At 43.9% G+C, this 13,761-nt stretch overlaps 1 protein-coding gene across 4 annotated transcripts in view; it reads right to left on the bottom strand.

Annotated features, from left to right (window-relative positions):
* Window positions 1-8,508: 8,508 nt before the first annotated feature.
* The window catches only part of afap1 (actin filament associated protein 1), a 122,408-nt gene continuing 117,155 nt past the window's right edge, over window positions 8,509-13,761 (bottom strand). For all 4 annotated transcript variants that reach the window (XM_011473453.3, XM_011473451.3, XM_020701974.2 and 1 more), the window contains 5 exons: window positions 13,383-13,506; window positions 12,577-12,741; window positions 12,306-12,496; window positions 9,551-9,718; window positions 8,509-9,048 (listed from right to left, as the gene is read on the bottom strand). In XM_011473453.3, the coding sequence (XP_011471755.1) occupies window positions 9,022-9,048; window positions 9,551-9,718; window positions 12,306-12,496; window positions 12,577-12,741; window positions 13,383-13,506 (675 nt within the window). In that variant the 3' untranslated portion in view covers window positions 8,509-9,021. The remainder of the gene's footprint in view (window positions 9,049-9,550; window positions 9,719-12,305; window positions 12,497-12,576; window positions 12,742-13,382; window positions 13,507-13,761) is intronic.

Here is a 13,761-nt window from a genome sequence, read left to right as displayed (position 1 = left end):
GCCCACACAAGCGTGGTAAACATGGGCCGACCACCCTACCCCACTGATGGAATTTTGGAGAGGCCCAGCGCCCAAGGGAAAGGACCAGAACCAGCATCACGGGGACATGGACCCCCCCCAGGCTCAGATGTGATGTGATGCCCGGTTCATGGCCTAGCCAGAGAACTCAAGGATCCCCCTCCCCACGTAGAGAGTGGACTCAGGCCCCCGCGCAACAGGACCCAAGGGACTTCTGCTGAGGACCCGGTTCTCCCACCAGGGAGGGGGCGGGGGTCAGTATATCAGAGTCCCCGCCGTCCTTGTGTTACGGGTGAGTGTGTAGCAGTCCATAATTTTGTGGGGTAGAGTGTTTTGGTGAACATGGGATGTAGGGGGACATAAGAAAGGGAAACAAAAAAGAAAGGGAACAAATACATAGGTAAATACCGATATATATATATATATAAATACATAAAAAATAAATAAATTAGAAATACATAAATGAATAAAAAAATAAAAATAAAGAAATGAAAAATAGAAAATAGAAAATTTGCTATTGATTATAATTCTAGTAAATTTGATTTTTATAGGATATTTAGGTCAATTAGGAGTAGCAATCTATAAAAGCGCTAAAAAAACATGGTAAAAACCATGCATGAGTATTGGTAGGTTAAAATATGTGTTAAAAATAAGTGCTATAAATAAATGCTAAAAAACAATACATATAAAAAAAAACTGGCTGTCCCTAAGAAAACATACAGATCCTAATATAGAATTCCAATTAAATTGATTTAATTTTAAATAAACGGAAGGGGTTAAAAAAGAAATAAACAAAAATTAAGGGGGGGGATTAGTTTTCTGGGGCTCCTTGAATAAGGTAGCTGTCGGAGGGTGGGGGATGGGGGTCCTTAACTCCCTGAGTAGGGATGCTAAGGGGGAGGGTCAGGGAAGGAAAGGGGAAAGCTAGCTCCCTGTTTAGGGATGCTGGAGGGGTGAAAGAGGAGAGGAGGAAGCCAAGGGGTCTCGGAGGGCTGCGGAGACGACTAACCCTAACCCCTAATGGGAGAGGAGGACTCAGAATGGGTTTATTTTGCAGGTCAGGTTCGACCTCTGCATGCCCGTTCATCATGCTAATGTCCTCCACTAGCATGGTTATGCTTTGAGGGGGGCCAATCTGCACATCCAGAGACCCCGGGGGACCCGACTGGGGAGATAAAAAACTGGGATCAGACATATGGGCAACCAGGGTGAAATCTACTGAGGGTGCTTGTGTGAAATGTAAAGGGTTAAAAACAATCTCAGTCAGCTCTGCTCCGAGGTGTAAGCCCATAGAGGTGGGCCATGGTGGAGAAGCTCTTACCTTTTTGCCGCTGTTGGTAGTCTTTCAACGTGCCAGGCGGGGATTGGTGTAGGTCCCGATAGTGGCTTTGCCCTGATGTGCATGTGTGGTGGGTGTTACCAGTAAAAAGCCAACTGTCTCCTGGGTACCTCCACTACTGATCTTGGGCTTGAACCCAGGTACTGGTGACGAGTCAGGGTGACTGCCAGTGTCTTTAGGCAGTGAGTCACAGGAGCATTGGTTTGTCAATGGATTAAAGTCCTCGTGAGTGGGGATGCGTCTCGGTTTAGAGGGTTTTTCCTCAGCAGATAGAAAGAGGGTTTTGTAGATTATTGTCCAAAAATTGAAGTTTTTTTTAGGAGATTGGTGGTTTCAGTCACTTAAAGCATTACAGGCAGAGACCCCCAGCATGTTAGTAACCCATTTAATTAATTAAAAAATAGTTTAAAAAAATGCTAAAAACAGTTTTAATAGAAAACTGCAAAAAAGTTTAAAAAAAGTCCCAAAATAGACTAAAACCTTTATTAAAAAAAGGTTAAAAAGGTGTTCGAAAATCTAATAAAAACAATTTTGAAAAAAAAAGGGCATATATCTGAGCAGTTTTGTGAACCAGACGTTTCGCAACGAATGTTGCTTCCTCAGGGGTTGCTGACTCTTAGCTATTTGGTCTCTTATAAAGAGATAGAGGTGATTGCCTGATAGCATGCAGCTGGTTAAGGGTGGACTAAGGTGGGTGTCCGGAGAAAATAAAATAAAATAAAGTAAACAGAAATAAAGATAAAATACAGTACAGTGGCACTGGCTGTGTTAGGGTTAGGGTTGGGGTTTGGGTAAATACAAGTGTATTTTTGTTGCACTGGCCTGCCGTACTGAAAAATAATAGAATAAATAAAAAATAGAAAGGAAGAAAACGGATAAAAATTTGAAGTTTAAATAAGACCAACCAAGATTGGAACCCTGTTTGCATTCGCGAAAATGTGTTTGAAGTGCAGGATTCATTTAAAAGATGATTTAAAACTTTATTCTGACAACACGCAAAGATGAACAAGATCTCGACTCCGTCACAAATGTGGGGTTGGGTGACAGGGACCCCGGTGTAAACTCAGCACGCTATCATGTTGGGTCTGCAAGACCCAATGCTGACGTCGATTATGCTGGGAATGTAAGTGAAAAAACAGATGAATAGAAAAAGCCTTCTGGGTCGATTTAATGACAACCTCCAACCCCACCATCCTCCCCCACCCTTAACCCTTGTGCAATGTTATGGGGTCAAGATGACCCTCCCCTTCCATTGACGTGTTCTCCCTACCATGACAAAGGTGGATAAAGGTGGAAAGATTTCATGTAATCCATGGACACCAGTGAAGATCACAAATCATTGAAGAAAAAAGGTTCAGAGCACTGTCTAGTGGGTCTAGATGACCCAACTTCCAATGTTAAGGTGCCTAGGATAGCACAAGGGTTAAGGTTAAAAAAAAGTTAAAGGGACTGGAAAAAGGGGACCTGCACTATCAACCTCCTTGGGTGATGTGACAGAGCACAAGTCTGTCACGATTTGAGTGTTAAATAAAGTGTATTTGCTTACTTCCTGATTTCATAGGAGCACTTCCTGTATCCAGAAGGTCCAGTGGACCCACCTATTGTTTTGGTTTCCTTTGACAGGCCTGTTTTAAATTCAAAATGATTTCTTTTCTTTTTTTGCATTTTTGTTTAAAGAATGTTGTTAAAGTTTGGACATCTTTGTCTAATTATTGCATTTGTAAGTAGGGAAATGCATGTAATTGTTCTTTTTTTTTGAGGAAATGTTTGATTTTGATTGTTAATTGTGTTTGTTTGGTAAGGGGTGGAGCCAACCAACTATAAAAGAGGACCTCTTTTCAAGATGGAGGCCCCCTTTGGTGATGTCTGGCTTCCATGCTGCTGCACTGTAGGGACGCAGCGTCCCTGCCACAGCATTTTCAATGGGTGCATTTTTCCCCACATTTTGCCTTAAAACGACATAAAGATTGAGAGCTCCTTGACTTTTTGTGTGGACAGTAGTTTGTTATTCTGACAGGTGACTTTGCTGCATTTCACAAATAAAGTACAACGTTACTGCAGTTGTTTATGAGCATTTTTATTCACTCATATATAAACAGGCATATGTGTCCCCAAGGTGGGAACAATTTGAAATGCAAAGACAGAGAAAAAATATTTAAGGTGCAAAAACACACAGTCACTTCCTAATCTGTTCTCCCTATTCATTATCACATTTTAACTTCCTGGAATCGCTACATGGACAGAGAAATGTTGGGGATCTCAGTCGGAGAAAAAGCTTTTTATGGCAGTATAGCACCTGGAGTTCATGGATGCTAAACACATAATCAAAAACATGATGCACCAAGATTTGGGATGCCTTTACTTTCATAGATCTGTAAGTAATCTGTGTTCACTTCCTATTCTCACCTGGAAGAAGCCCTTCTGAGAGACTCTACCCTCAGAAGAGAGACAATTGTTTAGATTATTTTACATATTTAGAAATACACTATTCAACTTGTGGATGTTGGACTCACAACGGCAAAAAAGAAATGAACTGCTGCAGCACAGAGTAACTACCACGCATTGTACCACACTAAAAGTGGTCATCACTGACACAATGAAGAAAAGCAGGTAGAGATAACATCACAAATATTGTATTATGAAAACAATATCAATAGAGTCATTAATGATAATGGAAGTCTGAAGGGATTTTGAAAATTCCTCTGGAAAAATAGTTCATAGTTCTCCCTGTGGACTTCTGCCACTTGTCACTGTGGACTGGATTTGCCTGATTTTTTTACTGGGCTCTGGAATGTTGTGGGTCCAAAGCTGAAAAGGTTGGAAACCTCCCATCCACATCTGGAGTGCTTCCACATTATGCAAATAAGTCTGAATGTTTTGATTAGGGTTAAAAATGAAACCGTTTGAAACCTGGTTTCCTGTGAAGATGAGTCTCTTTTATCTTCCAAGTGTGAACACTTAACAGCAGAGCAAATGCAGATCAGGTATCCAGAAGAAGTAGAGCAAAAAGAGTGAAATTAGCGGTTTGTGTTTAGAGAAGAGAAAAAAAAATTGCAAATCCATAGAAGGGCAAAAAGAAAAAGCTGTTAATATTTTGTGTACAGATATGTTTTGTGAGAGGGACAGGTGCTCATCAAAACATGCTGGGTGGACAAGGAGAAAGAGGCAGTCGTATTTTTTTCTCTCCATTCTTTGTGCTCAGCTCTGGTTTTGGGCGATAGCGCTCCAACCAAACACATGGTCCACCTCAGAAAACAGTAAAAACACATTTTGACATTCTCACTAGTCCACAGTATAAATTTAGGACTTTAGAAAGACTGGTCCATGAAGCTGTATTATTGTTTTGCTGGTGTCTTCAAACCTCAACACCCAGAGAGATGCAGCTCCATGAGTGATAAGCTGTAAAGGCCTGTTCACACCGGGACGAATTTCGCCGGCGATTTTCGCCGACGTTTAACGCCTCGTGACTAAACAAAGGGCACCAATGTGAGTGTGCACACCGAGGCGAAAAAACGCCAAGCGCCAAAGCGTCAAAAAAAAAAAACGCCTCGGGTTCGTTTTTTTTTTTCGACGCGTTGCGTCGAAATCTATTCGACCAATGAGAATGGCGCTTTTGCACACGTGTCTGGAGCTTCTGAAGTTACAGTAAAACACAACTTGGGGGCGCTCAAACACAAAACTGCCTTGCTGAGCACACATACCAGCGAAGAAGTTAGACGCCAAGTAGCGTCTACACTGCCGCGAAGAAATAATGACGGACATTCTAAAATATCCCCGAACCAAGTACCAGTTGGAGCTACTGGTGCTTGAAATATTCATGTTTTCTTTGTTTGATTCTGACAAGCGCGTAAATACTTGCTCTCTTCTTCTGAGTGAAAAGCGACTTTAAGAAGCCTAAAGCCTAAAAATCTAGCCACAGGGGTTGCAAGCCAGTAACTTCTGTGCCGGTCCCAAGCCCGGATAAATAGAGAGGGTTGCGTCAGGAAGGGCATCCGGCGTAAAAAATTGCCAAAATAACCATGCGAATCATCCACAACACTTTAGACATACCGGATCGGTCGAGGCCCGGGTTAACAACGACCGCCACCGATGCTGTTTACCTACAGGGTGTCGGTGGAAATTTGACTACTGTTGGTCGAAGAAAGAGGGGAGGCAGAAGGGTCCGTGGCCAGAGAGAGAAGGGAAAAGGCAGGAACATAGGTTTGAGAATAGGGACTCTTAACGTTGGCACAATGACAGGGAAAGGCAGAGAGCTGGCAGACATGATGGAGAGAAGGAAGGTAGATGTACTGTGTGTGCAGGAGACAAGGTGGAAGGGCAGCAAGGCACGTAGTATTGGAGGAGGATACAAACTGTTCTATCATGGTGCTGATAGGAAGAGAAACGGGGTAGGAGTGATTCTGAAGGGGGAGTTTGTAAACAGTGTTCTAGAGGTGAAAAGAGTCTCAGACAGGATGATGAGCCTAAAGTTAGAAATTGAAGGGGTGATGGTGAATGTAGTCAGTGGGTATGCGCCACAGGTTGGCTGTGAGTTAGAAGTGAAGGAGAGATTCTGGAGTGAGTTGGATGAGGTCATAGAGAGTTTTCCCAGAGGAGAGAGAGTTGTTATTGGAGCAGACTTTAATGGGCATGTTGGTGAGGGCAACAGAGGTGATGAGGAGGTGATGGGCAGGTTTGGTGTGAAGGAAAGGAATCTGGAGGGACAGATGGTGGTGGACTTTGCAAAGAGGATGGAAATGGCTGTAGTCAACACTTACTTCCAGAAGAGAGAGGAACATAGAGTGACATACAGAAGTGGAGGTAGGAGTACTCAGGTGGACTACATCCTATGCAGACGAGGTCATTTGAGAGAGGTTAATGACTGCAAAGTGGTGGTAGGAGAGAGTGTAGCCAGACAGCACCGCATGGTGGTGTGTAAGATGACTCTGGAGGTCAGGAAGAAGAAGAGAGGGAAAACAGAAAAGAAGACCAAGTGGTGGAAGCTACAGAATGAAGAAACTTGTGAGGAATTTAGGCAGAAGTTGAGGCAGGTCCTGGGTGGTCAGGATGAGCTTCCAGAGGACTGGGAAACTACAGCAGAGATTATCAGGGAAACAGGTAGGAAGGTGCTAGGTGTGTCATCTGGAAAGAGGAAAGACGGTAAAGAGACTTGGTGGTGGAATGAGGAAGTACAGGAATGCGTCCAGAGGAAGAGGTTGGCTAAAAGGAAGGGGGATGTAGAAAGGACTGAGGAAGGTAGACAGGAGTACAAGGAAGCGCAGCGTAGAGTGAAGAGAGAGGTGGCAAAGGCCAAACAGAAAGCTTACGATGAGCTTTATGACAGGTTAGACACAAAGGAAGGAGAGAAGGACTTGTACAGGCTAGCCAGACAGAGAGACAGAGATGGGAAGGACGTGCAACAGATAAGGGTGATTAAGGACAGAGACGGAAAGGTGCTAACAACCCAGGAGAGTGTACAGAAAAGATGGAAGGAGTATTTTGAGGAGCTGATGAACGTGGAAAATGACAGGGAAAGAAGGGAGGAAGATGTGGTTGGTGTGGAGCAGGAAGTAGCAGAGATTGGAAAGGATGAGGTTAGAAAGGCTCTGAAAAGGATGAAGAGCGGAAAGGCCGTTGGTCCTGATGACGTACCTGTGGAGGTATGGAAGTGCCTAGGAGAGACAGCAGTGGAATTTCTAACAAGGTTGTTCAATAGGATTTTAGAGAGTGAGAAGATGCCTGAGGAATGGAGGAGAAGCGTTCTGGTTCCGATCTTTAAGAACAAGGGTGACACGCAGAACTGCAGCAACTATAGAGGAATAAAGTTGATGAGCCACACAATGAAGCTGTGGGAAAGAGTAGTGGAAGCCAGGCTTAGGAAGAAGGTGGAGATTTGTGAGCAGCAGTATGGTTTCATGCCCCGTAAGAGCACCACTGATGCCATTTTTGCTTTGAGAATGTTGATGGAAAAGTACAGAGAAGGTCAGAAGGAGCTGCATTGTGTGTTCGTAGATTTAGAGAAGGCGTATGACAGGGTGCCGAGGGAGGAGCTGTGGTACTGTATGAGGTCGTCTGGAGTGGCAGAGAAGTATGTCAGAGTAGTTCAGGACATGTATGAGAGAAGTATGACGGTGGTGAGGTGTGCTGTAGGTCAGACAGAGGAGTTCAAGGTGGAGGTGGGACTACACCAAGGATCAGCTTTGAGTCCTTTTTTGTTTGCTATGCTGATGGACAGGCTGACAGACGAGGTAAGACAGGAATCTCCCTGGACAATGATGTTTGCGGATGACATTGTAATTTGCAGTGAGAGTAGAGAGCAGGTGGAGGAACAGCTAGAGAGGTGGAGGTTTGCTCTGGAAAGAAGAGGCATGAAGGTCAGTCGTAGTAAGACAGAATACATGTGTCTGAACGAGAGGGATCAAGGTAGAAGCGTTAGGTTACAGGGGACTGAGGTGAAGAAGGTGCAGGAGTTTAAGTACTTGGGGTCAACAGTTCAGTGTGATGGGGATTGTGGAAAAGAGGTGAAGAGGCGAGTGCAGGCAGGTTGGAGCGGTTGGAGGAAAGTGTCAGGAGTGTTGTGTGACAGAAGAGTGCCAGCAAGACTCAAAGGAAAGGTGTACAAGACAGTGGTGAGACCAGCTCTGCTCTTTGGGTTAGAGACGGTAGCAGTGAGACAGAGACAAGAGGCTGAGATGGAGGTAGCGGAGATGAAGATGTTGAGGTTCTCCTTAGGAGTGACCAGGTTAGACAGGATAAGGAACGAGTACATCAGAGGGACGGCTCATGTTGCCTGTGTTAGCGACAAAGTCAGAGAAGCCAGACTGAGATGGTTTGGACATGTTCAGAGGAGGGATAGTGGATATATTGGTAGAAGGATGTTGGAGATGGAGCTGCCTGGCAGGAGGGCAAGAGGACGGCCAAAGAGGAGATACATGGATGTCTTAACAGAGGACATGAGGTTGGCTAATGTTAGGGTAGAAGATGTCCATGATAGAGTGAGGTGGAAAAGGATGATTCGCTGTGGCGACCCCTGATGGGAAAAGCCGAAAGAGAAAGAAGAAGAAGAAAGAAGAAAGTTGCGCAGCGCCACCTTGTGTACAGGAGTATTTCTGTTTACATTAAGCGCCATCTAATGTCAGGGAATGAAATTGCATGTTCGCTCGGCTCATCGACAGCGAAAATCGCCTGGGTGTGAACACAAAAGACGTGGCGAAAAACGCTGGCGAATAACGGCTGGCGAATATTCGTCCCGGTGTGTACGGGCCTTAAGACTGGGGAGGGAGGAGAAATACAATTCCAGAACATTTGTTGAATATATCAATGTAAATAAAAATGGGAAGTATGTACTTTCACAAATAAATTCAATTCAAATTTTTGACTTTTTAACCAAAGTTATTGATAGAATTTCTTTTTAGGAAAAGACAAAACAAAAAATTGATTATTTTAAAGAGAAACTGCAGCAAACAACACAAATCACACATTTTAGAAAACAAGGAGGCTTTTAAAGGTTGCTGTGGGTGGATCTGTTGCTACTAAGGGAATTTTAAAGCCAAAGTTTTTGACACCCTAAACGTTTTGCTTGTGTCCTGCCAGCAAACCGACGGTTTGGAAACACTTAAATAAATACATGCACAACATCTGCAGCAGAAACGGAAGGGTAAGTCCCGCCTTTGGAACCTGGGTGATTATGTGCCGCTCTTCTGCTCCCATTCCTGCAGACAAGCACAAACATTTTCCTTCTCAGTAGGGCTTTGCTGTGTTCTAATGAAGCATGTATGCTTTTAAGAAATGAATTTATAGACAAAATAAAGGAACTTTAGCTTTTAAATGTCTTTCTATTGATGTGGGGTGCATGACCTTTCCTATGTGTGTTGAAACTATTCATATATCATTATTATTATCATATTTATCATAAATCTCCCATAAGTCTCCACTGGAATCTGTTCAGGGGGTGGGTGAGAGGAGGATGTATCCACCGCGGACAACACCTCTCATCCATTAAGTCACGCAGTGGAGGTACTGAGGCCCCAGACATTTGCAGACTGTTCAGGAACGGAACCCTTCATTCTAACAGCGGTTAGATTGGACTAGGGTTAAGGTAAAAGTGTGATATTTGTAGACATTTTTAAATCATTTTTGCTTCACAAACTGCTGCTTTTGAAGGCTTCAGAAGTGAAACCAGTCCTAATGGAGTTCATGCACCTATGGTCTAACCTTAGCCCTCCGGAGGACGTGTCCTTGGATTGTCAAAGGCTTCTGGTCGTTTTGCTGCAGACGAAACAACGCTGCACTGTTGACTGGGAGCGAGCAGGACTCTGTGTCACTGGTGTCACAACTGGAGAGGGTAGAAGACTCCTGCGTTTGTCTCACCGTGGCAGGAGACTGCGGACAAAAGGACCATGGGTAAATAACTGACTGAAATGGAATTTTGCTCTGGCGCTATATGTGAACCAGTTCACCCTTCCTTTCAGCTCCTTGTAAGAACAGCAAGAGCCATTTCCGTGTTATATTCTCACTCTGCACACCTTGGTTTGAGCTTCATTTTCAATTGGCTTTGAAAGAGTAACCCTTGCGCTATCCTAGGCACTTTACCATTGGGAGTTGGGTCATCTAGACCCACTAGACAGTGCTCTGAACCTTTTTTCTTCAATGATTTGTGATCTTCACTGGTGTCCATGGATTACATGAAATCTTTCCACCTTTATCCACCATTGTCATGGTAGGGAGAACACCTCAATGGAAGGGGGGGTCGTCTAAGATAGCACAAGGGTTAAATGTTTGTTTTAAAGCCATCAGGGAAAAACAGCCACAGAGAGCTCAGAGACTGCTTTTGTTTCGGAGAGAAAGTATCCACAGTTCAGAGACCGTACAGTTCAGCCCAACCTCATCTATCTGACTTCACTTTTTTTGTCCTACTGTCTCACTACATTCATACACTGGACAGAAAACCACACAAAAAAGGAACATCCGAGTATTTCATTTAACTATGAAGTCACATGTTTTTATTGAACCTTTTTTTTTTTAATCTCAAATGAAAATGGATAGTGTAGCATCAATTTGATCAATTTCCCCCATCGTGGGATCAATTGAAGTCCTCTTTGACTTTAAGGAAATTATACAGAAATGTAGGGAATCGAGGGAATCCTATTTAAATTCAGCCATTGTCTTGTATGTTTTACTGCTACTCCTAAAACAGGTTTCAAAAAGAGTTGAAGACACAAAATCATGTATGGCCGTCCCAAAGAATATTCCAAGCATGTTCACATTTTGGCAAACAACAAAGCTCGGGGGGCCGGGTCCGGTGCCTGGGTGGGGCGGGCTGGGGCGCTGCGTGGTCATCTGGGCTTGGGTGTGGGGGTGCGTGGTGGGGGGGTGGGGTGGCGGTCTGGCTTGGCTTGGGGGGTTGGTCCCCTTGCCTGTGTTGGGGGGGTTAGCGCACTATGAGTTTTCCCTGTTAAATGTCTTGAAACCACAACGAACACACATCAAACAGTTTTTAAATCTTCAAAATTAACTTTTATTACATCTTTTAGAAAAAACAGCTGCAGCTTCCAGCTTTTTCTGCCACAATTATCACAAAAATGAATGTGAGATAATGGAGAGACTGTAGATCAATACAGACTATGGAATTTCTCCTTTTTTATTTTTTGGATGCTGGTGTGGCGTGGGATTTTTGTCAAGGTTAAAGTGTGCTGTGGCTCAAAAAAGGTTGAAACACACTGATCTAGACAAATCCATGTTGGAGTCAGACCTAGTCAGTAAGCATTCGGTCTGAGTTCGTATTTCTATGCCAACTACTCCTGCCAATCAGGAGTAAACTTGTTGGAAATCCACATCCCTTTTATTGGTAAAGGGCTCGGGAATCTGTCAATCAAACCTTTCAAACGTTTGAGGCGAGCACCACATGCTTTTACTGAGGCATCTGATGGGTCAGTTTATATCTTATTTTTTCTCACTTGTCCTGTCCAACAGCTGAGTAAACAGATGATAGCTGAAGGCCTCTTGTGTTGGACAGATTTTACTTTAACCACAGGCGGTTCTGGATCTTCTGACACACAAAGTGTACATTTGAATAAACCCCTTTTGTAATTACAGCTAAACTTTATTTCTATTGATCATATTTGTATCTTTTTTTCTGTTGGACTGGACAGAAAAGAAGGGGGAAGAAGAGAAAGGGATGTTTGGGGGGGTGTAAGGGCACAAAAGAAAGAGGCGAAAAAATGGAGGTCAAGGAAATAGGATTATGATTATAGAAAGGGGGCTGGTAGGATCATAAAGCAACAAGTTGTTGGAAGTTTATAGCATGAATAACTTGTGATAAAAAATCTTGAAAGAGAAGAAGATTATCAAGAACATTAAAAAATAAAAATAAAAGTATCAAAGCCAGAAGTGTTCCTCTGACTGACAGAATGACTGAGTAACAGCTGTTTATTACTCTATAGAAGTCTGTGGGACTTTGGCTACTTCTTGTTTGGAACGCCAGGGGGAGGAGTCACTCTGTCCAATTTTACTATACAGACAATGGTCCTGACCCTTCCAAGCTGTGCACTTCTTGATTTTGTCCACCAGAGGGAAGCACATGCATTTGCATCTGCCTCTTTTCCAATACTTGTCAGTACCTGTGGGCATAGGAATGCAACCCACCCTCCTGCTCTGAGCAACACCTGTATTGTTAAAACCACAAAGCTGACACACCATCTTAACCATGAAGTCTAAAGCTGAACTTTCTGGGCTTTGCTGAACAGTCAGCAATGCATTTTAAATTGGTCAATGTCAACTCCTGGGGCTACAGCCCAGCCCCCAGGTTCAAAGGCTTGGCTTGCTATGAAGACATTTCACCACCTGATGACATCCAAGTCAAGGTCAGCAGCACCCCGTTAGAGTTTGCTGCCCTGCTTTCCATACTCAGAGAGTGTGCTGAAACGTCCAAAGGAAGTCAAAGAATGACAACAGAACACTGAGGTCTGACCTGGACGCTGGAAGAGGCAGCTTTGGGTTCGATGGTGAGGCCCAGGCTGACACCTCCACTTAGGGCTTTCTTTAGGCTCTCCTTCACCTCTGTCAGCTCCAGCTCCAGGTTGACCCGTTCGTTCTCCTTCTTTTTGCATTCATCCTCTAATTTCTTCAGTTGCTCAGACAGGGACGCCTGTGCAGGTTTCCCTGTCAAATGAAGAACGTTCATAGGAAAATGTGTCTCAAAGCAGAATGAACGGGACGAAACAGGACTACGTTTTTCATACCACCAACAGCCTCCACAGCACTGCGCAAATCTTTCCTTTCCTTCTTTAGCTGGGTAAGATGGTTCTTAATGAGCTCCTTCTTCTTCAGCAGCTCTTCCTCTTTTGTCTGCAGTCTCTTGGCGTCCGCTTCCACGCGGTTCTTGCCGTACTTGCACTGCTCTGCATCTGCACAGCAAAGATGCGATAAAAACACTGGAAACACAAAACATTGAACTTTAACACATGAAGCTCTTTTGGGGCTGTCCTTATTGGCCTAAGGACTGCAAAAGCTGGAACAGAAGGGCTCTTCTAATTTCATTTAGACAGGAAGGGCAACTTCATGATGTACCCAGTAAAGCCACAATGAAGGGGCCTGACTCTCAGTATACAGACTTTAGACAAGTTCTCTTTCAGTTTTTCCTCTTCATGTCCAGAAATTCCACAATGTTCTCCTATTTGAACCATTTTAGTATAATGAAGGAACGCACACTGCTGCATCAAGTTGGTGCTGATGTGCTGAACCCCGACAAAGAACAGAGTCTGCAAATGCAGCAAAGGTTCCTCTTTACCCCCCCGACTCCACTTTAACCAGTCGTTATGGAGACATCCTACATTTTCCAAATTGCTGTGGAGCAGAGTTTTGCAAGCAAGCAATCAGCGTGGTGAAACAGAGAGGAGGAAGGCAGACTGGCTGGCTGTCTGCTTGTTCGCTCACAGGACTTGGCAGGAAAGTCTGGACAAAGCAGCAAAACAGTTGAAATGACGCTTCTGAGGACTTCCTGCACTCTCCACAAATAGAATAAGAAAGGGGCGGGACCACCACTTACTGGAGTTGTTGCGTTTCACAGGCGACGTCCCATTTGCCCCCAGGACTCCATTTTTCTTGTTCTTGGGCTCTGGCTTCAGTTTTGAAGTCACTCTGTTGGCTGCCAGTCCCTTCTTTCCCTTCACCTTAAAGGAGAGCGAGGAGGAAGACTTCTTACAAAAGTACAACAGACTTCTTTAAAATACCCCATAAACTTGACTGGACTTTTCTTTTTTATCAGTAGAAAAAAAACTGTATGCCAATAAAAATAGAGAAAACTTCAAAATAAAGTCTAAATACACAATTTATGTGTCACTTTGGCCGCATTTCCACTGCATGGTTCAAGTGACCCAATTCTGATTTTTTTCCTCTCATGTGGCACAGATCGGATATGACCGGTG

Source organism: Oryzias latipes, chromosome 18, assembly GCF_002234675.1.
Source record: "Oryzias latipes chromosome 18, ASM223467v1".
In the NCBI taxonomy this organism is placed as follows: domain Eukaryota; kingdom Metazoa; phylum Chordata; class Actinopteri; order Beloniformes; family Adrianichthyidae; genus Oryzias; species Oryzias latipes.
Note: the sequence above shows the minus strand (reverse complement) of the source record. Positions and strands in the feature narration are given on the sequence as shown.